Source organism: Prionailurus bengalensis, chromosome C2 (assembly GCF_016509475.1).
Source record: "Prionailurus bengalensis isolate Pbe53 chromosome C2, Fcat_Pben_1.1_paternal_pri, whole genome shotgun sequence".
Taxonomy (NCBI): domain Eukaryota; kingdom Metazoa; phylum Chordata; class Mammalia; order Carnivora; family Felidae; genus Prionailurus; species Prionailurus bengalensis.
In genome coordinates, this window is record NC_057350.1 from 62,202,976 (window position 1) to 62,229,646 (window position 26,671).

The 26,671-nt window shown below is 40.7% G+C and overlaps 1 protein-coding gene across 2 annotated transcripts in view; it reads left to right on the forward strand.

Moving 5' to 3' along the window:
- The window catches only part of GAP43 (growth associated protein 43), a 127,561-nt gene that overhangs the window by 4,191 nt on the left and 96,699 nt on the right, over positions 1 to 26,671 (forward strand). Inside the window, exon 1 of one of the 2 annotated variants that reach the window (XM_043595986.1) lies at positions 21,715 to 21,847. The exons of the other annotated variant lie outside the window; for it this stretch is intronic. Within the exon in view, the coding sequence (XP_043451921.1) occupies positions 21,818 to 21,847 (30 nt within the window). The 5' untranslated portion in view covers positions 21,715 to 21,817. Of the gene's footprint in view, positions 1 to 21,714; positions 21,848 to 26,671 lie in introns of those variants that run through there. 2 annotated transcript variants of the gene reach the window in all.

Consider the following 26,671-nt stretch of genomic DNA (forward strand, 5'->3'; position numbering starts at 1 on the left):
AATGTTTATTTATTTTTGAGAGAGAGAGAGAGAGAGCGCATGAGCAGGGGAGGAGCAGAGAGAGAGGGAGACACAGAATCTGAAACAAGCTCCAGGCTCTGAGCTGTCAGCACAGAGCTTGACACAGGGCTGGAACTCACAAACCGTGAGATCATGACCTGAGCCGAAGCTGGACGCTCAACCGGCTGAGCCACCCAGGCGCCCCGGCATTAGGTTTTCAATGCACAGTAGTCCCCGCTTATCCCAGAAGGGTATGTCCCAAGACCCCCAGTGGATACCTGAAACTGTGATAGTTCCGAACCTCATATATACAGCTGTTCCCCCACTAAAAATGGTTGAACTTGCAATTTTTCACCTTTGCGATGCAAAAGCAATACACATTCAACAGAACCTGTACTTCAAATTTTGAATTTTGATCTTTTCCGAGACTAGCAATATGTGGTATGATGCTCTGTTGTGACACTGGGCCGTGGCAGCAAGCTGCAGCTCCCAGTCAGCCAGGCAATCACAAGGGTGAACAACCAGTATATGCTCACCATTCTGTACTCATACAACCATTCTATTTTTCACTTCCAGTACAGTATTCAAAACATTGCACAAGAAATTCAGCTCTTTATGGGGAAACAGGTTTGTGTGAGATGATTTGCCCAACTGTAAGCTGATGGAAGTGTTCTGAGCACATTGAAGGTAGGCTAGACTAAGCTATGTTGTCTAGCTTAGGTGTATTGCATGCATTGTCAACTTATGATATTTTCCACTTACAACGGATTTATTGGGATGTTACCTCATCATAAGTCAAGGAAAATCTGAACTATGCTTTTCCTATATATATACCTATGGTAAAGTTTAATTTATAAATTAGACACAGTAAGAAATTAACAACTAATAATAATAAAATGCAACAATTAAAACAATATACGGTAGGGGTGCCTGGGTGGCTCAGTTGTTTGAGCATCCGACTCTTGATTTCCTCTCAGGTCATGATCCCAGAGTTGTGGGATCAAGCCCTGCATTGGGCTCCACGTTGGACATGGAGCCTGCTTGAGTTTCCCTGTCTCTCTCCCTCTGCCCCTCTCCCCCACTCACACACTTTCTCTCTCTCTCTAAAAACAAAACAAAATAATAAAAACAATGTACTGTAATAAAAGCTATATGAATGTGCTCTCTCTTTCTCTTTCAGTATCTTATTGTACTGTATTTCCCTTCTTCTTGTGATGATGTGACATGATAAGATGTCTACATGCTCAGATGAAGTGAGGTGAATGATGTAAGCCTTGTGACACAGGGTTAGACTATTGACCTTCTGACAGTATGTCAGAAGTACAATCATCTGCTTCCCAACCATGGTTGACCACAGGTAACTGAGACCACCCAAAGAGAAACCATGAACTGGGGACTACTGAACTAGGGACTACTGTATGAATTCTGAGGTAGCACAAATCAATACCATCATGTGACTCAGTTCTGGCCAATGAGATATAAACAGAAATCACCTGGTACAAACTTTATGGGAAGCCTTTTAAAAGGACCGACTATTGGCTTTTTGCTTCGTCTCTCCCTTTGTTTTTGTTATTTCACTCATTCTGCCTGGAACATAGATGTGATTTATGTAATTATAATTATCATCTTGTAACCACAAAGATGGAAGCCCTAAGCCAAGGTTGATAAAGCAGGAAGATAGAATGATCCTTGGTCCTAAAGAGCACCTCTGAACGGCCAAATTGTCCCTGAACTACCTACCTCTTATATCTTTTGTTATGTGAGAAAAATGAATTGCTTCCCTGTTTATGCCATTATTTTCCAGTTTACTTTTACTTATAGCACCAATAAATCGTCACTAATACAGATCGTGTTCCTACCTTTTCTTAGGAATTACAGCCCCATCTTCAAAAAGTTGGCAGATCAATGAGTGAAGAGTCCAGCTAGAACATGAGAGCTGTTCTCTTCTTCTCTGGAACTATCATTTAGTGTTGATCAAGCAGCCCTACTTTTATCATTTGGTAAATGTATTCTTCTATTTTGGCTCACTGGAAATGAGAAGTAGGAATTAAACTTAATTACTGGCAAGATTTTGTTAGACTATTTAAACTAATGTATCATAAATTTCCCTTAAACTGCACATTCCTTTTCACCCACTAATAAATTTGATAGATTTTCTAGGTTTTAGTATGGAAAGATGTACAAAACCATTCAAACAAAACCCCTGTGCCTACTTTTCTGTTTTTTGTTTTTAACTTATGAATTGACTGATTGAGTTCTGCAATAACCTTCAAACTAATCTTCCTCTCTTGGAGGGTTTTTCTTGACACCAATCAATTCTCCAATTTTCTGGCACCAACTTGGTCACAATTCAACTCAATGAGGACATTCACTATCATGAGATAGCTGTCCCAGACTCCACAGGTTAAGGGCTCAGTTCCACAAGATTGCCCCCACAGCACACACCAGTCCTGGACCACTAGCACCTCTGACTGACCAGAGGGATCAGTCCCACACCTCCTTCTCTGACTTCAATAATTTGTTAGAATAGCTCACAGAACTCAGGAAAACACTTTACATATGCTTACCAATTTCTTACAAAGGACAAAACTCGGAACAGCCAAATGGAAGAGATGCATAAAGCAAGGTTTAGGAAGCAGGGCAAAGAGCTTCCCTCCGTGCAGGTGGATGTGTTCACCAATCCAGAAGCTCTCTGAACTGTATTGTTCAAGAGTTTTTATAATCCAGCACACCTGGGTGGCTCAATCAGTTAAGCGTCCAGCTTTGGCCCAGGTCATGATCTCACAGTTTTGTGAGTTCCAGCCCTGCATAGCATCGCATAGGGCTTTCTGCGATCAATGTAGAGCCCGCTTCAGGTCCTCTTTCCCCTTCTCTCTCTCTGCTCATGTGTTCTCGCTCTCTCTCTTTGAAGAATAATACAAAATTAAAAAAAAAAAAAGTTTTTATAATCCAATCTCTAGCCTCACCTCCTTCCCCCAAATCTGGGAAATGGAGGGAGGAGCTGGGAGTTCCAATACTCTATAATCAGTTTAGTCATTCTGGTGACCAGCAACCCCATCCTGAGACTATATAAGGGCCCCACCCAAAGCCACCTCATTAGCATAAACTCAAAGGTGATCAAAGTGAGCTTCTTATGACTACCCAAAATAACCCTCCTATCACTCAGGAAATGCCAACAGTTTTTGGAGCTCTGTGACAAAAACTGGTGACAAAGACCAAATATATTTCCAATTATAAGACATCCCCATTTCTTTTTCTTCCTCTAGCTTACCTTAACAGTGACATGTACACAAATTCCACATTTTCCCAAGCAGTTAGTGAGATGAGTATGAACTTCATGAAATCTTTAACTCTTACACCTGTTAGAGCAAGCAATAATAGCCAATTTTTAAATTCCTCAGGTAATCCTTGAGTACTAGTTGATATTAGTGCATCTGCCCTGCCTGAGATTTCTGCCACAAGCTCTCTAAAGTCCAGGGTTTTCCAAGACAAATGGAAAACATTTTGTATGGAGGAAAGTGTAAAGGCTCTTAACCTGGGTCAGTCTACTCAGACAGATGGGTTCCCTGAAAGACGGATCATGTATTTATAAAGAGTAAAATTTTACTCCTCTTCAGCTTGTCAAACCTTTCCCGGTCTTTGACATCTCTGAATAGTCCCGTTCAACATGGAAAAAAAGGGTATTTCTGTCTGAGATGGAGATAAATAGCTCTTTAGATTGTAGAGATGATTGGGTTCGTATAGACTATGGATAAGAAGAAATCTATACATGGAACAAAGATTTGAGTTGGCTATGCTAACTGAAGTTCTACTAGATAGAAGGAGCTATGAGAATAAAAGTCTGAGACTTTGAGAACAAAAGTCCTCCAGGGACTGTGGAATTTATTAAAGCTACTTCAGGCAGGCTGCCCAGACCATGGTTGGTTTCTGTCTGAAGTGCTTAGTCCCATTTCCAGAGCCCAACCATACGCCTGACTGCCTTGCCTGGAAATTTGTTTCTCTGACTTCAAGTACCCCAAATAGCAGCTGCCTACCCTGACCCCTATCACACCCTCACCTGCCCACCATTAATCCTTATAATCAGTTCCCCTGCGCCAATTGGTTAGACCTGACCTCACCTGACCTCAACTACCATCTGTTCCTATTGCAGGGCCTGAGGCACATACGCACTGTATCTGTAATCCAGTCATTGCAGTGAGTCGCCCATCACTATCTTTTAACTATGGTAACTGCCTCCCCCCACCCAAAATGCATCCATATGCATGCACTTGCACATTCATGCACACAACATACACACCTGAAAACACAGGGAGCTCGACACTCAGACTAATTATCAGATGAGTACAAAGGAAATTCTTAGAAAATAGAGATGATTCTGATCCTTTTTTTTTACCTTTACAAAAAGCTATATTTTTACCATAAACCTTTCTTCTTTAGTCAAAATTTTTTTCAGGAAATAAAGGTTTTGCAAAATTATTTTCTGTGCCTGCATGGACCAAAACATTTAGTCAATTCTAATAATTTCATTAAAATAGAGAAATCAGTAAAGAAGTTAGTCTGCTTTTCTCCCTTGAATGCACACACACACAACAGCGATTAGATTACCAAATATTTAGCTTCTGTTTGATGAAGTATTGTGTAGACCAGCCTAGAAAAGCTAAGGAGTACAAAGCAATGGTAAAACTTAGCAGAATCTGACCACTATAGAAAGCTAGGAGAATTAAAGCTGGACATAGTGTTAAGTATAATTCCAGAGGGAAAAAGTAGATCAATCCATTTGCAAGATATGAACATAATATATCTAGAATAGGTGATTTAAGTATTTGGATATGGATTATAGCTAATCTAGAAATACATAGGCAGATATTTGTGTAAACAAATATATATCCAGGCTAATGTTTAAAAAACATATGTATCTATAATATTTCTACTTATATGTTCTATTTGAATTAATGCTATCAAAGAGAAGTAAGGCAAATTGGAAAGCTCATGTATAAATGTAGTAGCAAAGCATGGAACACACACAAAAATAAATTTTCTAATGAGGCATAATAAATAGGTAGGGAGAGAAAATGAATAATGACTTTAAAAATGAAGTACCGATCGCTTTAAAAATCTGTCACAAACAAGACAAATTGAAGAAAGTAAAGTAGACAGAAACTAATGGCAAAGAGCAAACTAGAGATAAACACTTGGGGGAGTTGAGTATTGTGAAGTAATCAGAATGAAGGAAATGCATCTGGACCACAAAAGGCATAAAAACTAGGAGCCAGCATATGCTTGGCAATCTTGTCTGTGTAGCTTTACTAAACTGACCAAAACACTGCCAATTTGTTTTGTTTTGTTTTCTGCCATCATAATGGATAGTTACTGAGCAATTGATTGTATCATTGTGCAGTTGGTTGGCTTTGGTCATTAAGACGGATGAAATGATTGGACCAAGTGTTTCATGGTCTGGTGGTCTTGGTCACCTTAATGACCCAGTTGTATTGATTGCAGAATCCTGACCGCCATGCATTCTCTCCATCTTATGGATATATTTTTTATAAAACATATACTGTCCTTATAGCTGTTTCCGTGCTGTCTCTATTTTTTAAAAGTCTCAGAGAATGAAGGTGCTGCTAAAGAAGACCTAAAATTAACACAGACCAACACCGTAACTATATTAAGACATACAAATCTGTAAACACACTGCAGATAATGAATTCATGAACACCACCTACTACTGAGATGCTTTTTTAAAAAGCTGCAAGATAAACTTTTCCTATGGAATTATTAAATTGAGTTTTGTGGATCCTGACATGCCTTCTTCCATCCCCCGCCCCAATATAATTTTAGGTCAAACATTAAGTGTAGATTGGATCCTAGCAACTTCAGGGTGTGGCATTCTAGTCTCCTGACAGTGTTTACTAGTGCTGCAAACCTATGGGCTTGGTCCTATCTCTGATCCTGAGCCAGTGCTAACTGAGCCTGGTGAGACTTTAAATTAAATCCTGACCCTAGACCTGAGGTCTGAAAATTCAGCTGTGGCTGTTGGGTTTTCTCCATGCCTTACAAGCATCTTTTACTGGCCCTCAGATCCAAGTGCTTCAGTTCTGGGTGAGTGAGCCACGGGTGCTTGAGTGGCCCACGTCATAGTACTACCCCTGAAATTGGCTCTGGCCATGTTATCTTACTTCTGCCTAACTTCCTCCTCCTTGGTTTGCAACCAGTCATCCAGAGACTGTCATCCCCTCCCTGTGACCAGAGCCACACTCTGAACTGTAGTACATCTGGCTAGGGCCTGGACCCCACCTGGCACCTGTCAGCTCTCCACTCCGGGAACTGGAGACTCGCCCAAACACAGCCTTCTGGCAGGGATTCTGCAACATATGGACACAACTCCCAGAATCATGACTGCCACCTGCCTAGCTCCCAAGGGCTCACCCACTGCTGTGCCCTGTCCTACCAGATTGGACTTTGTGCCCAAGATCACTTAAACCATTCCTCAGCTTGCTCCATGATTTTCAGTTGGGCTCTGTCCTTCCCCTTTCTGGGACCAATACTATAGCCCATTTCCTTGGCTCCTGTTCCACTGGCCTAGTGTTTCTGGTCTCTCAAATGTTTCTCATGCAAACACCACTCACATCTCAACCTAGTGGAGAAAACATCAAACTGGAGACCAGGAAACCAGGGTTTTTAGCATTGTCTCAAAACACTAACTAGTCATTTTGACTTTCTCTGTCTCAGTTATCTAACTAATAAAATGAAAAAGGCTAGAAGCTTCTTTCAGTTGTGTGTTGTTGTTGTTGTTTAAGTAGACTCCATGCCAAGCATGGAGCCCAACATGGGGCTTGAACTCATGACCCTGAGATCAAGACCTGAGCTGAGATCAAGAGTTGGACACTTTAACCGACTGAGCCATCCAAGCACCCCAGTTCCGACTTTCTTTAACTCTATGGAAAGGCTTCAGATTTGGTTTAGAGATGTGAGAAAATTCTAAAATGAGTATGTATATAGTTGATAAGAAATGTTTTCATTAGGATAATTCAAAATTTAATATTGTACATTCTGAATTGGTTCTGTTTAGTGCTATATTCATGATTTAGAAAAGGAATTAAGAAGAACGCTAGCAAGATTGAGAAATTATATTAAATTGTGAGTTAGTTATCAGCACTGGTAAAGGCAAAATAATATAAATGGGCCTAAAGAGGTTAGAAAGTTGAGTAGAAAAATGAGATTTTTTTGCCTTCAAAAATGTCAATGATCAGGGAGAAGTCAGGGGAGAAAAATTATTCAAAACAGATGCTGTGTAGGTGGGAAAGGCAGCAGAAGCATTCTTCAAACTATCCAGAGACAAGTTCAGTACAATTTTTGAATTAAGAAAACAATGGAGTAATAGAAGATAAAGCCAATACAGACTGGGAAACAGAACAGCGACCAGTCACACCTGATCTTATCCCCCAAGGCAGAGTTGGTTTTCAACCCCATTCTCCCTTACTTTTTTTTTTCCCCATAGTGGAAGCTAAAAGAAAGTAAAATAAGTAGTTACATTTCCAATCTCCCTGAGGTCCAGGTATGATCATTCAACTCAGATCTGTCCAACACAACATAGGGCAAATCTGCCTGAAAGTTTCTGGGAAAGCTGTTACTTTGTTATAAAATGTAGACTTTGTTACAAATATTTGTGTGGCTTCCTCCATTTTCCCCCTCTGAAAAGCATTGGTAAAACCCAGAGCTGCCCCAGCCGCTTTACCTCAGAGGCAACACACATGGGATTGAAAACAAACAAACAGACAAACAAAATAGTTCAGGATAGAAGAGCATAGAAAAGAGAACCTGAGAACCTAATGATTCCATCCATGAGATAAGTGAATGCAATCACCTACCATCATATTTCTTGGTATAGAACACAGAAATGATATTTTTAAGCCCTCTGTAATTGAGTTTAGTTAGTTACTTATACCTCTAAGATATTCCAGATACACCTATTTTGTCTCTAGTTTTGTATCAGCACACATAAGATTTTACCCAACAGTGAGGACCTTTATGTAAAATGGCAGAGTTGTATCTCTACTGTTTCTGGAGCAGGAGTGTTGAACTTGGAAAATTTTTATTTCTGTTTTCAAAAATTAAAATGAGGAGGAAAAAATGGTCCCACAAGCTAAGGGATTTAATATTGGCACATTTATCTAGAGTTGAATATTGAAATTCTGGTTTGGGAAGAAAAATGAAAAAGTACTGGTCCCAAAGATCACCAAGAATAAATCATGCTAGTTTCCATACATCTTTCTTTGATTTGGGTATAAAATAGAAAGTAAGGGAAAGTTACTCTTTCAGTGAAAATATATTGAGTTACCTAAGATGTGCTGGGCCGTGTGCTAAGAACTGGAGATGCAAAGATAAATATAATTCAATTTCTTCCTTTAAGAATTGTGTTAGTTTCATAACTTCCATGTAACAATGGACATAGCCAAGTAAGTAGATACTATCAATAATGTGTGGCAAGTGCCTGACAGGAGAGGGTACAGGAGAGAATACTAACACGCGAAATAGTGGCATGAGGAATGTGGTCATGATTCGTGGAAGAGAGATTATTTTAGCTGTTATTTGGAAGAATGAGAATTTCATCACTAAACACGGGCGCAGTTATTCTGTGAGTCAGTCAGTGTGTGAAAAGACAGAGATAATTAAGGCATAGACCTCTTTGGAGAATGCAATGAATTTGGTGTTCAGGGATGTCATTGGAGAGGTAGATAGGCAGACTGCCTGGGGGTGAGGCATTTGGACTTTTTCCTGCAGTTAACTGGTAGTTAAAGAAGGATATTACAAACAGGAGGTCCATGATCTGGTATGGTTGTTTTAGAATGATGACTGGCCGTGGGTACAGGATAGATTAAGGAAGTGAGAGATTTCAGGCAGGGAAGTAATTCAAAACCTATCACAAAACATCAGACAAGAAATGAGAACTTAAAGAATTGATACGTAAAGGGTTTCCTGATCTACTGGCTGACTGTAGGTGACGAAGAAGAGAGCGCATTGTTGGCCTGGGCAAGTGAGTGAGTGGCAGTCCTATAAACCAGAATAGAGATTCCAGGAGGAGGTGCATATTTTGGTGAGAGGACGCGGGAGGAAGATAAGATGTTCATTTTGGGAGAGTGAATCATGCATATGGAGATCTGTATTTGAAGCAGAATTCCAACAAGGTCTGGGCTGAAAATACAGAATTGGGAGTCACACAGAAAGAGGTGGTGGTGGTGGAGGAAGCTGTGGGCAGTGCTGAGAAGGCCCAGGCAAGTGGTGATTGAGGAAGAGAAATCTGACAAGAAGAAAGAGGAGGCATCCAGAGCTGGAGGAGGAAAATTAGGAGAATGAGTGTCATTGAAACAAAGATAAAAGGGAATTAAAGAATAAAGCAAACAAACACAAGGAGTGGTTAGTTTTGAAGCTGCAGAGAAGCCTTGTAAGGTAAGGAATGAAAAGGTGTGTGTGTGTGTGTGTGTGTGTGTGTGTGTGTGTGTAAGAGAGACAGAGCGAGTGATGGCAAGTATGAGGTTCTTGGGGACCTAACTGGAGCCAATGAACTGGTGACTACAAAGGCAAATGACCAATAACTGACAATTGAGAAGGAGGTGAAGAAGTAAAGATGATGGGCAGAATATGATGCAGGGCCAGGTTTGAAGGAGAATATTTTATCTGTGAAGACATGGGAGAAGCTAGAGTCTTTTAAAAGATGAGGCTTAGAGATTCAGTTGAGAGGAAGAGCGTGATGCTATAAGAGAGGGACTAGGAGAGCCAAGATCTTGAGGAATTATGAGAAGACACTGTTCCAGATATAAGGGGAAACTTCCACCTCCACTTTGCCAGGTTCAGATTAAGTCTGAAGATGGCAAAGCAGCAAACGAGTGAAGTCTCACCCGAATGCATTCACTTCCTAAGTGGTACAAGATCCTGGTATTGGTCATGCTGAGAATAGAGGCGGGGGATGGAAGAGTAAGCCCAAGAAAAGTGAGCAAACTGGAATGTGTAATATTTCAAATGGGAAACAAAAGCAGAGTAGATAAACAAAGGCTTTTCCGGCACTGTGTATATGCTATGTTTATATGCTGGTGGGATGGAGGTGGAAGAAGAGGCAGATTGAAAAGACAAAAGAGAGGAGGCATAATTGATGAATCGTGGAGAAAGTGATCAGCTTTGCATTGGGGGAGGGTAAACTTTTTCTCTGACATGAGACAGAAGAAAGTGAGGGTTTTTGGACTTCAGTCATGCACTTTGTAAATAACCTCGTGAGTCTTACAAACAAGGTGGAGAGATTTGGACTGGACGCAAAGGCTATTATTAAGTAGACAAATATCTCATTGAATCGATGTTGATTAATGGTTTGATGCCTGTGTGGAAAGAGAATTCTATTTGCATGGCCAAGGATTCTGTCCTTGGCCCTGTCCTGGCAAGCATTTTTTTTTTTTTAATTCAGCACCTTGGATAAAATACATAAGACTTGCTCATCAAATATGTGGATGACATGAAGCCAGAGGGATAAAGATGACAGACATATGGGATGACAGAATTAGGATCTAAAGAGTTATTGACAGGGTAAAATAATTGGTTGAATCTAACAAGGCACAAATAAGTAAGAATACGTATACAATATTCAATATTTTACCCAGATGAAAAAAGAAAAGTCAACAATGGAACTAGACAATTTGAGGAAGGTGTAGTTTAGCAGGGTCACACATAAATAAATGTCACAAAATTTTAGTTGGAGTAAATAAGTGGTATGATATATGGCTGGATGAACTTTTGCAAACTAATTATTGTATTTTCAGGAATTTTGCAAATCAGTTTTTAAACACAGCCATTACTAAAAATTAAACTGTATAAACTTAAATAAATTATATTAAAAACAAAGGTAACGAATACTGAAAACATATCTCTTCCTTTTTTTTTTTTACTATTATCTATACTCTTCAGATTATTTATTTCTATTGTATCTCTTGGGTGGAAATACTATATAATGCTGTTTTGCTGTTCATCTCTTCCCAGCTCTGCATTGAGTGATGCCACATTTGTAGCTTGTAATAGGACATGGTAGGAGTATTTACACCATGGAAAGTGGCAAAGGCTACAAATCATGTCTCCCTCACCCTTAGCCCCTTGAGAGCAAGTTGTTAAACATTTAGCAGCACACCATGGAATAAGTTCACAATTTAACGGTGTGGTGGGACACACACAGAGATCTTTTACACTTCCATGATGTACTGATTGATATTTAACATCTAGAATTATGGCACTGACTTATTTCTTTCTCACTTCAAGTGTAATTAGTAGGTAGGGATGCTACATTTTAAGAATATGGATAAATTGTATGTTGAAAGGAGACAGGAGAGTAACCAGAACAGAAGGACTCAAAACATTGTTAAATGAAAAATAGCTCAAGAGATACTTGGTACCCAAAAGACAGGGAGTATGGGCAAGTTGTAGTTAGGCCCTTGCTGAAATAGTATGCGAAAGAGATATTATCCTTAGCGGCCCAAGGGAATTCAAACAAGATTAACAGGTGGACCTTATAGGGAGACAAATATCAGTATCTATAGGAAAGAATGTCCAAAACATTGTCAAAAGTTAAAAAATGAAAAGGTTTAAAAAAAATTTTTTTCCTAATGTTTATTCATTTTTGAGAGAGAGAGAGAGAGCACAAGACGGGGAGGAACAGAGACAGAGAAGGAAACACAGAATCTGAAACAGGCAAACCGTCAGCACAGAGTCAGATGCAGGTCTCCAACTCGGGAATGGTGAGATCATGACCTGAGCCAAAGTCAGATGCCCAACTGACTGAGCCACCCAGGTGCCCCCAAAAATGAAAAGGTTTAGAAGTAACATGTTTTCCTTCAAGCACAGGATGTTTTAACATTTGGTAACATCAAATGGCGACCTGGGCCAGATGACCTCATAGGTATCATCCAAACCTTCTGGAATCTTTGAAGTTCAGGAGCATACAGTGCAAATAACTGGAGGCATACACAGCCCAATTTCTATGAAGCTGATTATTTGAAGATTTGTTAAGAGAGGGCCCATATCCTCATTATTCTTCAGGCCATTAAACACATCCACTCTGATGAAGGGCCCCAGAAGACGACAATATGCTAACATGAGGGGAAAAGACTCCTAATATATCAGACACTAGGAATGAGGATGATAAAACCTTAATGAGAGACTCCATCTTAAAAAAAAAAAAAAAAAAACTTAAGCAAAACTTTGGGGTCATTAGTTAGTGACAGAGAGATAGATGAGATGACATTTTTGAGCTCCAATTTCAGGAATTAAAAACGCTCAATGCTGTACAGTCTAAATAAATGTATTAAAACATACATAAAATAATATGAATATAATATCATATTCTTGTGGTAAATCTCCTTCTGTGGGTTAAAGAGGCTATGGTGTGAACTGAAGTACAGTGCAGTTGTAGATGGTGTGCTATTTGGCCTGGAGAATTCAGAGAGGTGTATTGCAAACAACAAAGAATCTTTGAGAAATGAATGGTGGAATTTTTTTGTTGTTGAATTTTAGAGAAGTTGAGGGCTTTGAGATGAAGGGAAGAATTGAGACTTGGAAATAGAAAACCAAATAATCAGCAGAAGAATTTTCGAGGATCTAACAGGTACTATAAGGGATTTGAAGGAATAGCAGATGAAGATTGTTGGAAATATATATCCCAGAGTTTTAAGGAGAGAGAATGGGGAAGTCTGTTCAAGAAAATTCTGTGGACAGAGTACATTAGCCGCTCAATGTTTTGGATGGCTTCACTGTGAAGAATTTTAATGTAAAGACGAGTACTGGGGCGCCTGGGTGGTGCAGTCGGTTAAGCATCCGACTTCAGCCAGGTCACGATCTCGCGGTCCGTGAGTTCGAGCCCCACGTCAGGCTCTGGGCTGATGGCTCAGAGCCTGGAGCCTGTTTCCGATTCTGTGTCTCCCTCTCTCTCTGCCCCTCCCCCGTTCATGCTCTGTCTCTCTCTGTCCCAAAAATAAATAAATGTTGGGAAAAAAAAATTAAAAAAAAAAAGACGAGTAGACTTGGATTTCAGATGGAAAAGGATCAAAGTTGTTTAAGCAAAAAAGCTCAGTTTTAGACTTGACAGAATCATGGTGGAGTGGGGAGAAGGAATAAGGAAAAAAATAAACCAAGGGATTGTATTACAGGATGAGCTACCCTGTTTGAATGAAGGTTGAAATTAATAATGTTTAAGTAAAATCTATCAATGCTTGAAGCCAAAATGAGCAAATTAAATAATATAAAGCTATATATCTGAAGTTTCTCTTACTGTCCAACTATACATTGGATAGTATACCATACCTCCTAAAATTCTGTAGTCTATCGGAAATAGTAAAAGAGGTGTCACAAGACATGGGAGAAAATACAAGGTGGTGAGTTTAGCTATATAGTCTTTGGAGAAGGACACTTCTCTGATTCCCCACATAGTGGGAGATTAACATTTAATGGAACACATATGGGGAGTCTCCTATTTGGACCCTGCCAGGAAGGCTGCATTTTGTTATTTCTCCAGAAGGAAGTTTAGAGTGGGACAAACTCAGGATGTGAACGGAGATGGTGAAAAACAGCCATGTCTGTGTAGAACAAAATAACAACTGCAGATTAAAACAACTGGGGATAGGGGCACCTGGGTGGCTCAGTTAAGCATCTGACTCTTGATTTTGGCTCAGGTAATGATCTCATGATTTGTGAGATTGAGCCCCACATAGGGCTTTGCACTGACAGCAGGGAGTTTGCTCAGGATTCTTTCTCTCTGCCCCGTCCCCACTTGCATGCTTGCTCTCACTCTCAAAATAAATGCATAAACTTAAAAAAATAAAAGAAAATAAAACAACTGGGGAATCCTTAAAGTTAATGTTTAAAATTTAGTTCGAATATTTTTTGAATATTTCCTCCTTCGGGGCGCCTGGGTGGCGCAGTTGGTTAAGCGTCCGACTTCAGCCAGGTCACGATCTCGCGGTCCGGGAGTTCGAGCCCCGCATCAGGCTCTGGGCTAATGGCTCAGAGCCTGGAGCCTGTTTCCGATTCTGTGTCTCCCTCTCTCTCTGCCCCTCCCCCGTTCATGCTCTGTCTCTCTCTGTCCCGAAAATAAATAAACGTTGAATATTTCCTCCCTCTCTTTTTTTCCCTTCTTGCTTTTTCCCCCCCTTTCTTCTCTCCCTTTTTCCCTCCTTCATATTCTTATTTAACAACTTTTTATTGAAGACTTAATGGCTCTGTATCAATATTAGAAATGAGAAGCAAATTTACAAAGAAGCTAATTCAGCTTAAGCTTTAGGGGACCTCACTTACATGGGCCATGAGCCATAAGTTTGTACATTTGTATAAAATAAGAAATAGTAAGATATTTTAATAAGAATCCATTAGACTTGTGTCTCTTTCCACTCAAGTTTCCCCTTTGCAACATATCCCCTCAATCAGGTTGTGTTGAGTGGCAGTTCTGGGAACCAGGTAAGATGTGGTTGTATTGGTGTTACATTTAGATTGGGTTTAATGGGATATATTTAGGTTTCTTCTTGGAGCTTTTATGTACAGGTAAGTTATTGCTAGCCATTTATGGCTGCAAGGAATACAGTGAGCCAGCTCACTGGGCATGGTAACCTGAAGTACCAAGCCAGAGGTTGAATTCAAATATAAACATCACTTGGCCTATATCACATCGCTCCTGAGTCATGTGGTAAAGATGTGACACAAGATTTGAAATGTATGAACCAAAAGCTCGTCTGTGGGAAAGTTTTCCAATCATCAGCTCTATAAAATTTTAGGTGAGAGATTCAGTTTTCACCAAAGCCTAACCAAAACCAAATTTATTCCTGACAGGAATAAATTTGATAATGCCACATAGTTAATAATTCACAATTTATAAATGTATCATGCTATTTTTTCTCTGAAATTTCTCAGAATTCCTGTGTTTTTGCATTATTGTTTGCACCCTTTACCGAAAGTACCTCTGTATGTGGTCTCATGTTTTAAGCACCCCCAACTGCCAAGAATAAAAACAAATCCAATCAACTGTGTGAGAGGAAGGACTAGACTATCTTTCCATTCTCTTTTAGAAGATTACATTACAAAGTCATTGTTATATAAAGAGATGATCAAAGAACAGGTAGCCAAAAACATAGAAATTGCATAGATGTGTCAGGCAGAGATGTGTGGTTTCTTTTTCCAAATAAATAAATATCCACTTTCATACTTAACTTGTATTCTTTTTCTTAAAGAAATCTCCCCTAAATCATATAAGCTTTAGGTCACATAAAATGCACCTATGCTCCTGCTGGAAATACCAGAAACAAATTAAAAAGGCCAAGACATGGTGCTTGCCATCCAGGAATGTGCATTACAGGGAGGAGGTAATGTGTAAGCTCTCACAAAACTTCAGGGGCAATAGAGAAGAAGTATGTAGCAAGTTCCGTGGTCCCTTCAATGACCAAATCAAATGAAACTCTCATTTCAGCCTCTGATTATGTGTTGGTGGTAGAGGTTTGTGTAACCTGATGGAATTTTTCACATCGGCTGCTTAACACATTCCACGAGGCACTGAGTTAGATTTGTCCACTCAGGCAATCACACTTCCTCGTGAGCTGCATGGTTACTGAATCTTAGCTTATGGGCCACATGCCTTTCGTCTTCTGTGCCACCAGCACACGGTTCCCTCCCTGAGACTTCCCTGGCTACTCACAGATTCAGATGGTCTCCAGAGCGCTGGAGAAACTCTGGACATTTGAGGCATGTTTGGAAAGACGGATAGACTTAGAGGGTCCTAAGAACCATCCAGGTCTTTGTCCACAAGAAGCAGGATGAATTCTGGCAGTGAGGCAGTACTGAAATGCTATCAGCCTAATTAATATGGTGACATCATTTCATAGAGGCTGGCCTCTCCCTGGAACCAGATGGAGCTGTGTCTGCCTGGAAACCTTTGGCAGGCTCAGACACCTTTTGCACCTTCTTTCTTACAATCTGATCCTGCAATGCACTTGAACCTTTCAATGCTTCCTTAAAATGAATGCTTTCCAAATGGGCTCATCACCTCCCTCACAGCACCAGCCCTTTTTCTGGACCTCCTCACATCTGGATTTCCTATTTTCATTCTCAAGGCTGCCCAGGCCCAATCTCCAAACCACTTTTGGTTCTTCCATTTTTCTCTTCCCCCAAGATATTCTTCTATGAGGTGAATGAGACAAAATATGGGAAAGTACAGAATATGTGATACCTGAAACATACTGGGCAATCAGTGAATGACAGTTCACTTTCTCTCCACCTTTCCTCCCTGACCTAGGCATTAGAACAATTCTGTAATTCTCTCACCAGGGCCCAGTGTACTCTTCTCACCATTCCATACCATACAACATTACAATAGGCATTGTCTAAACTGTTGCGGTATCAAACCTTATGTCTAATCCTCTCTAGTAGGTTGACTTGTGTTCTTCAAAAATCTGTGTCTAAACCCTAACCCTCAGTTCGAGGACTGTGGTCTTACTTGGATAAAGGCTCTTTGGAGATGTAATTAATTTAAGGATCCTGAAATGAGAGCATCTTGGATTTAGAGTGGACCCTGTATTCAATGACAAGTGTCCTCATAAAAAGAGGGAAAGACTCAGAGACTGAGGGAAGGGAACCCATGTGATGATGGAGGCAGAGTGGACTGATGCATCTTCAGACCAAGAAATGCCAAGGACTGCCATAGCCACCAGAGGCTAGGAGAAGGTGATGGAATGGACTCTCCCTCAGAGGCTCCAGAAGGAACTAATCCTGCCACCCTAAATCTGGACACCTGGAAATTTGAAAGAATAAATTTCTGTTGTCTTAAGCCCCAACGTTTGCAGAAATTTGTTATGGCCGCCCTAGGACACTAATACACCCCCTTTGCCCGACCCTTAAGGCTCTTCCCAATCTGAGTGTGGCCTGCCCTTCTAAGGTTCACTCTTTCTACCCTCCTTTACAACTGCCCCTCTTCCGCATATTGACAGTCTCTTGATCATTCAGTGATTAGTTGTACATTTTGCCTTTTCCACCATGACCTCTTTCCCTTCTCTAAAACTCATTGTGTCTTCTGTACTTTTTCAAATCCTAATCATGAAATGAAAGGTATACCCTATCGTGATTTCTCTCGTGTTCTAAATTCTTGTAGCTCACATTTGACATTGAATCATGTCAGCATTTGTTTCACTTTTCACATATGTGAGTATCTCCTTGAGGGTGGGATGTTTTAGTAAAATGTTGCATAAGTAAATGATATGCAAAAGTACCAAAGGAGAATTTAGGTGTTAAGGGCTGAACTGTGTTTTCCGAAAGACATATGTTGAAGCTCTAACCCCCAGTATCTCAGAATGTGACTGTATTTGGATCTAGGGCTTTTAAAGAGGTAATTGAGGTTAAATGAGGTCACATGAGTGGGCTCTAACCCAATATGACTGATGTCCTTTAAGAAGAAATTTGGACATTAGGGATTTGCGTGCACAGAGGAACAACCATGTGAAGAGGCAGTAGGAGGGTGGCCTTCTGCAAGCCAAGGAAAGAGGCCTAGAATAGATACTTCCCGTAGAGCCCTCAGAGGAAACCAATCCTGCCGGCATCTTGATCTTGGACTTCCAGCCTCCAGAACTGTGAGAAAATAAATTTCCATTGTTTAAGCCACTCAGTTTGTGTTATTTTGTTATGGCAGCTGTAGCCAAAGAATACAGTAGGTAAAAAGCTAAGACTAAAAGTTAAGAAAAATTAGCACCTGAAAGGGAAAATAAAAAGAGGAACATTACTGACACTCTTCTCTCAAGTGCCAGTACTATTCCTAAAATGGCATACAGCTGGACAAAGCCCTTAGTAAAGCCCAGAGACTTCTGGGTTTATTATGAAAACAGTATCACTTTAGTATGAAGTTCAAAGAGATCTGAGAATGGAACTGGCACCTGTCCTCCACCATTCTTCACCCTTTTCTAGAATGATGTTACTGCCTAACCTATAGTTAGGAAGTTACCTAACAGTCTCATTAGTTATTCTGCTAATTAAATTTATATAAGGTTTAACCATGGGGCTTAAGCCTAGGCATTTACTGGGATTGATTGTAAGGGGATAAGGATTAGTGGGTACACTGAATACACTAGTAGGTATCAGGACAATACTGGTATCTCATCCCATCTCATCTCATCTCATCTCATCTCATCTTATCTTATCTTACCTTATCTTATCATTCATCTGTCTGCCAAGATCGGATCAGTGTGCTTTTCTCTTTCTCATTCTTTTACCATCCTATAACCTCCATTGCTCAGGGGGGAAAAATGTACTGGAATTGATTCCATAATATTTAAACTAAATTTGGAATTTTGAGCTCCCTTCTGGAAAGTAATTTTAGAGGCTCATTGACTGAATGGAGTATGTCCAAAGGGTGGTATTTGAAATGGTGAGGACCTTAAATATTGAGGCACCTTAGAGTGGTTGAAATATGTGATATTTGGTCAGAAGTATACAGAGGGCTTCCCGTTGGATGAGGGTATCAGCTTGTCCTCCATGGGTCTTAAGGCAAGGGCTGGGACTGTTAGGTGGACCTTGCAGAATGCTGATTTCATTTCACCACAAAAACTTCCACTGCATCATCTAATTCCCTCAGGACCAGAGGTAATGAGGTATAGAGGACCACTGAATGCCATGTAGCTTAGTGGTTAAGAGGGTTTTGGAGTCCAAGCTTTACCTCTTATTAGTCATGTGACCTAGCCTAGGTACTTAATTCACTTAGCTTTAGTATCGCTATCAAAATGGGATTAAAGATCATACCTACCTCATTTTGGGTAATAGATGAAAGCCTGGGTGTAAACCTGGGTGACTCAGTCAGTTAAGTGTCCAACTTCAGCTCAGGTCATGATCTCATAGTTCGTGGGTCTGAGCCCCATGTCCGGCTCTGTGCTGACAGTGCAGAGCCTGTAGCCTTCTTCAGATTCTGCTGTCTCTCTCTCTGCTCCTTCCCTGCTCACTCTCTCTCTCACTCTCTCTCTCAAAAATAAACATTAAAGATTAAAAAAAAAAAAAAAAAAGATGGTTTAATGTATTTACTCACAGAGTTCACCCATGCCCATGCCTGGTTTTGAGCTCTAGGCTCTGTTTGACTTCATTATATCATGTTGTTTCCAAGGTTGCTTCCAAAAACAAGATATAATTGGGAAGGCAGAGGGGAGTGGATTGAAAAGGATAAGAGTTAGCCCCATTCTATGGCCAACTAGGTTGCCATAGTTGACAAAATGATCTTAATCAGTGAAGTCATGTGTCTATTTAAACACCAAAAGAAGCAATTTCTTCTCCTTTGCCCCCAGTCTTCACCTCCTCTGCTTCCTTTCATCTCTAATCTCTAGTCCCCAGCAGGCAGGTAGGGTGGTCCTCACCCACAACTGGAATATCTCTGATGGAGTCATTTCTTACCCATTCTTTGCCCTCTTCACCAGTTACATCCATTGTTTTTGAAAGCTGACCCTGACTAGACTCATTATTACATTAAAAAATATTAAATTCGGGGGTGCCTGGGTGGCTTAGTTGGTCAAGCACCCGACTCTTGATTTTGGCTCACGAAATCATCTCATGGTTTGTAAGATAATAGCCTCATGTTGGGCTCTGTGCTGACAATGCAGAGCCTGCTTGGGATTCTCTCTCTCCCTCTCTGCCCCTTCCACACTCAAGCTCTCTCTCTCTCAAAATAAATAAATAAACTTAAAAAAATATTAAACGCAGGATTTAATTCTGTTTCATATCGTAAAATATGAAAATTAAGGAGCAAATACGAGTAAAAGAACAAGTAAGGCTGGATTTGAAGTAGATCATTCTCAGAAAGACCTCTGGGGATACTTTATAGCCATCATCCCTTAAATATCTCTTGATGATAGTCCATTCTGAGATGGATATATCTTGAATTTTGTAAAAATGTATTAAGCACCTATTAAGCTCAGTAATCCCAATAATATGTATGATAATAAGCTGTCTGGTTGAAATCTACTAAGTAAAGTTGTGTCTAGGAGAGACTGGAAAGAATATGAGGTGTTTTATTGGGGATCTTTGTCATCACTAATGAACAACAAGAAATAGTTTGAAAAGTTCCTTGAGATATTCACTTAAAAATGCCACCAAAACTTCAGAAAAGTACAGTCTCTAAGGTAAAGTTACTATGTATTAAGAATGGCTCCATTCCAATGTATGCTTTATGTACATTATATTATTTGGTACTCACAACTTGTTGGCATTATAATTCCTGTTTTACAGATTAGAAAATTAGGTACAGAGAGGCTTAGTAACATTCTCAAGATCACACAGTACCATATATCTAAAAATTTGTATATACTTTTTCTTAAAGTCATATTTTCCTCTACCAAATTATGAAAGGCCATAGAAGGAAATGAAGACATAGACATCACAATATAGGTGTTTTTTTTTTTTTCTCATAACAATTAAGTTTACTTTTATTCTTCTTGCCCAAACTGTAAACTATCATTTTGGGTACCATTAATATTACACAGACTTATTTTTCAAGTGTGTTCTACTTCTTTAGTAAAATTAGAAGAAACCCCAATTTTCTTTAAAAAAAATTTTTTTTTTAACATTTATTTATTTTTGAGAGACAGAGCACAAGCAGGGGAGGGGCAGAGAGAGAGGGAGACACAGAATCCAAAGCAGGCTCCAGGCTCTGAGCTGTCAGCACAGCGCCTGATGCAGGGCTTGAACTCACAAACCATGAGATCATGACCTGAGTCAAAGTTGGATGCTTAACCACCTGAGCCACTCACGTGCCCCCCCCCTTTTTATAATATTTTTGAAACTCCAATTTTCAAACAGGTGTGAGTGCATTCAGAAAAGAACCACCATGTGATTTTAGATATGGATGCTAATTCCTAAACATTGGTTATCATTTCTTAACTCAAGTGCTTAGAATGTTTAAAATGCTACATATTCATGTGGATTTCTCAAGGATATTGTAAGATATGTTTTTTTTGTGCATACTTAAGCTTATATATGTATTTTAGATTATATGAATACTGAGAAGCATACACATACAGTATGATATTTACATATTGTTTCATTTTTTTTGAGAGAACTTCACCCTCACAATTATTAAATGTACATAAAATCTAAATAGCAAATATAACTTATATTGGAACAGGTCTGACTACTCATTGGGAATAGCTGTTCTTTGCTTTTATGATATCGGAAAAGAGAAGAGTTAGTAAAGAAATACAAGCGTTTCTCAAGCCCCTCTTCCCTAAAACACATTCCATCCAATCTCCAGAACAGGCTGGAATATCCGTCTCTACCCCCACCCCACCATCCTCTCAATGCAGTGGGAAAGTCGGTGGGTAATTGGGTCCAGATTGGAGATGTTTAAATATTCATGAGGCTGGCAGGGGACTGGGAGGGGGGTGCCTGTCTAGAAGGGGGGTGGGGGCTGGGGAAGTGATTAGTCATTGAAAGCTAGTGAACAATTCTCAGAAAGAGAAAGGGAAGAAAAAGACAGATAGACGGGGGAAAGGGGAGAAAAGAGGGGAAGAGAGGGCAGAGGAGAGAGCCGGCGAGGGAGAGGGAGAGAGAGCGAGCGAGCATGTGCGTTGAGCAGTAGCTGTGGACCTTACAGTTGCTGCTAACTGCCCTGGTGTGTGTGAGGGAGAGAGAGAGAGGGAGGGAGGGAGGGAGGGAGAGGGAGAGCGCGCTAGCGCGAGAGAGCGAGTGAGCAAGCGAGCAGAAAAGAGGTGGAGAGGGGGGGAATAAGAAAGAGAGAGGAGGAAGGAGAGAAGGCAGGAAGAAGGCAAGGGACGATACAACCATGCTGTGCTGTATGAGAAGAACCAAACAGGTAGAGCTAAAGATTTTTACTTCTTGCTGTTGTGAAATTACCAGACTGCAATATTTCCCTGTAAAAGCAGGGGGAAAAAATATTTTAACTGCTTGTGCTCTGGCCATGGTGCCCGCGTTTCCTTAGCATATGGTAACTGATGGTTGCATCCCAGCTTTTATTCCAGTCTGTCTTTCATGCTCTGGTCTGGGAACGCTGCTACTAATTAGGATGAGGTTAGAAAAAAAGATGCCTGTTTGGCTAGAAATAAGATTTTGGGGGCTCTTAGTGAATGTTCAGCGTTTTAGGTCTCTGGTTTTGCGGGTGTGGATATAGAGAGGGGTGTGGGGAGAAGATGTGGACTCTACCTACAAGATGGGGAGGCAGTCCTTTAAATTATTTGCAAAAAAGCGGGGTGAAGGAATAATATTCAGTAATAAGTGTTGCTTGTTCTGTCGCACAATTTTCTCACATGTGCTGCGGAAGAAGCCTTATTTCGTCCATGCAGGAGCTTCAAATGGGCGCAGGTATTAATGGAAAAACATGGGAAGGATTTATTTATTTATTTTTCAATGAATGAATGAAACTGTGGTTTGAGATTTTTTTTTTTTTTTTAAGAGAAGCTAAAGACGACTGGGGCTGTGAGGGAAATTGGCCGTGTGGAAGGGGAAAATCCCCTTCCCAAGATCGGTAGCCGATTGTGCACCAGCTGGTCGGAGGAGAGGGTGGACCACGCCCCTAGGAGCTTTGGGCTGCGATGGGATGGGAAAGACGAGCCGAGTATTACCTGTTGGAAATCAGGTCTTTTCCCTTCTCCCTTCCCTTGCATCTTTCCTGGGGTTGTCAGTGACCGGAGACGGGCTCACATTTTGGATAATAAGCATGGTGACTCATTTTCATCAGGAAGAGGGACACGGACGGGATTAGCGAGAATCCGAGTCCCCTCGTTCCCTCCCCCACTACCCAGGTTTCTCTTCTATGGCAAATTGCTCACTTATTTCTTGAAAGACATTTTAGAAACTTGATTGGGCTGAAGGTGGGGAGGAATGACGAGTTCAGTATTCTGCAGCAACCGGCAGTGCCCTGGCATTCTTCAAATGAAGCTTTCAAACATTTATTGGAACGTGTTTGAGTGATTTTGGCGAAGGTGAAAGAGAAAAAAAAATGGGTGTGAGGTGTGGGGAAGTGTGTGTGCGCGCGTGTGTGTGCATACTCGTGGGAAGGGAGGCCGTCTGGGTCAAAAAAGCCCTTTGCAGGTTGATTGCCTTAGGGGTGGGGTGCAAGATATAGGATTTGGGCATTATTCCTGTACAGGTATTGGGTATTGGGCAATTTGTAATACACTCGCTGAATCCGAAGGGGGTGGAGGGGAGTGGAGACGAAACAGCCTGCCAGCTTTGCACATTTAGCCATCGCCCTGGAAGGAGGGGTGGGGGGTGATAAGGATGGAGAAGGAAGAGGGAGGGGAAGGGAAACAAGCAGAAGAGCAGATCAGTGGGTGCAGAGGGTGGAGAGGCATGGGAAAAATAAGTTAAATAAATAAATAAATAAATAAATAAATAAAGCAGGTACCCCAGGGGTTTTGTGCGTGGATCCTATAGGAGTGTTTGAAGAAGAGCATGAGAGTCTTACATGCACCACTTTCCTAAAATGTTCTGTGGTTCCAGAGATTGATGCCTCCATTGGCTCATTTTTCAAACCAGGACATTTCCTTTCCTTGTCTTCCTTCATTCTAATACATAAATGCAATAGATACAGGTGGCTGGGTTAAGCACACTGTCAAGGAAAGGTTCTGAGGTTACCCCACTGGTGAGCTGAGGAAATAAAATTTAGGAAGGCGGAGCCCTAAGGAAGCCAATGCTATTCATTAGAAAAGCTTTAATTTCAGATAGAAAAATGTACCGGTTTATAACTTTTTGCCACCATATGTATACACATACAAGTATACACACACCCCCTTCAACAAAGGAAACCAAGTATAATTTTAGAAAGGGAATTGAAGCTAAAAGAATTCCCTTCCCAAAAAGGGGACAGCTGCCTTTACTTGGGTTCTATCTCACTAACAGCCCCAAGCATTCACTGGGATGTGCAGAGTGATAAAGCTGAAATTGTGTGTTTAGGGAGTTGTAGAAATTCGCATGTAAATGCGTGTAGCATCCGCATACTCCATGTACAACAGTCATGCATGTACTCTGTATAGATTCCACATGCCCGCATGTGTCTTAGCATAATTCATATTCGAGAGAGAAAATGAAAGGTATAGATATTGTATTTACCCATGCATTTCATACATGTGTACTTCTGTGTGAAATGGTCATGTGCCCTCTTGAGTACTGTTGTGTATCATTCACGTAAGTCAGTATTTAGGGTACCATTAAATCAGACAGAAGGAAATGGTGTATTCAGGGCGTGGGCTCCATACTACACTGACTGGCATTTATATAGCGTGAGTACTTAAGTCTCACACAGGTTTCCTGCTTGTGCGTGAAATGATCCTATATCATTCAAGGCAGAACCCGATTGTGTTTACCCTTCTGCCATCTATTCATCATCCTCGTCCTTAACAGGGAATAAAACAAGGGCAAAAACCTGCAAAGGTCTAAACTCTGCCACACCCATGAAATCCAGCAGAAACGTGGGAGGGGGTGGAGGGATTGCACTTCCTTCCTCTTCCACTTGAGCCGCATAAAGAAGCAATCTTGGATTTCTGAGTTGTAATACATGGCCAGTGGGTGAAAGGAAAGCGTAAATGATCTTTATTAGCCATTAATTACCACTCTGGAATATTAGAGCAGGAAGAGAATGGGAATGGGGCGACAATGAGAGGATGGTAAAGGAGTGGACAGAGGAGGAATAAAATAAAAGAATCCTGGAGATTGTATTGGTTTGTGATTTTCAAATATCTTGGGGCTAACTTTAAATAGCTGAATTACCACGCATATTGCAGATGATGAAAAACTTGCAAGATGGGATCTGAGTCCACAAAGCCAGAGAACTGAGGTATTTCCTTTGTTTAAAAATAAGGATTTTAAATTGCAATCTAAGTGTAAAGAATACCGGGGCAAGCAAGTAGCCCCACCCCCGGCCCCCACCTCTCAACCCCACCAACATCTGCTTTTTTCCTCGTAAAACAAATAAATCTTATCTGAGAGAGTGTGAGCTGTGGTTTGGAATTCCAGCCTCACTGCGCCTTTCCCTTGCAGTGCTGGAAAGGTGTGGAAGGATGCCGCCTTGCCGCTTGGTGCAGACGCTTCCTCCTAGTGATAAATTGGATTCCTCCTAAATCTCACTGAGCCACACCCAGTGTCACCCAGGGACTAAGTGAATTAATTAAATGGAGGCATTCTACTTAATATAATTGAAACTGTTTTTTTTTTTTTAATGGTGATTTCTATCACACATATCCAAATTTAAACAGAAGAAGCAATCATTTAAGGACATTTTTTTTTTCCTGCCAAATTATCTGGACTTGCAGGGAACCTTAGAAAATTCATGGTAAATCTAGAAATGAGTTCATATCTGGTGACTCTAATTCCTTCTAGCCCATGCCAGGGTGCATTCACAATGAGCCCTGTGCCCTTAGGCTGTAAGCCTGCAACTCAGGTCCCCCCTCCACACCCATGCGGAGGCAATTGGGATAAGAAAATGTAGGGTTAATTTTCTCTCTTGCTGAGTTGGCAAAACTACAGAAACCTCCTTTCATGTTTTATTCGAAAGGGCAGAGCTCCTGTTCAGAGAGGGAGAGTGGCTTAGGGTCTCCCTTTGCCTCCGTCATGGTGAAATTGTCAGTGTTGTGCCTGGGGCTGATTAATCCACAGACTTCAGTTTTACCTGGCTTCATAAAGAAGGGGGGGGGGGGTGTTCTATCAGTCAACAGTAGAGCACATATATATATTAACCAAATGTTCCCTTGTTCTCATTGACAGTAAGATAAGTCTAAAATCTTCCTCTAATATTAAAGGAACATTTCAAATGATGCACGTAGCAGGTCATCTCAAGAGAAGATACAGCATTTAATTATTCACTTCCTTATTAGCTATCATAGAAGCATTCAGGCAGCCAAACGTGTCTGTTGTCCAACAAAAAAAGTGATTATGGGCAGCTCTCCCTTTTGAAGTGTGGTCAGGTTGCCTCCGCAAAATTGTATTGAAGTCTGCTTAACATTCTCTGAGGTGTTGGGAAGAGCACTGTGCTGAGAGTCCTCAGTGTATGCCAATTAATGATTCTGTGATCTTGAATGAATCACATAATATTGAGCTTCAGTTTCTTCCTATGAGATGGAGTCTAAAAAATAAAAAATAAAACCAAACTAACAAAAACCCGACTTCCTGACCCTAAAGAGTATCTGTAGGGATTAAACCAAACTCACGTGAAGACAAAATCAATACAAAAGTGAGAAAATTTTCTCTCCAAGTTTTGTGATGTTGACTCTTGGCTTGGAATTGCCAGTTTGTCAGGATTGTTGTGTGCCTATTGTTAGCGAACAGTTCCTTCTGGTCATGGGTGATTCCTCTTCTTCATCACTCCTCATTTCTTATTCCATTTACTTTAATATAGCTTCTGTTTTCATATTCTGAAAAAGACACCACAAAAAGTGACTCTTCAGTTTCCATCTTACTTGATATCTCTTTGGTATTTTGTATTGTGGTCCCTTCCTCTTCCTGAAATTCCTCACTTGTCTCCCCTGGCAGCTACCCTGGCTCTCCTCCCTCTCAGATAAGCTTTTCTCAGTCTTCTTGCTGGCTTTTTCACTCTCTTCCCCCCAAATATCAATTATCTTCTGGTTAATGATCTTGATCCAGTAGATGGCATCCATCGACACACTAACTGACACATCCATTGATA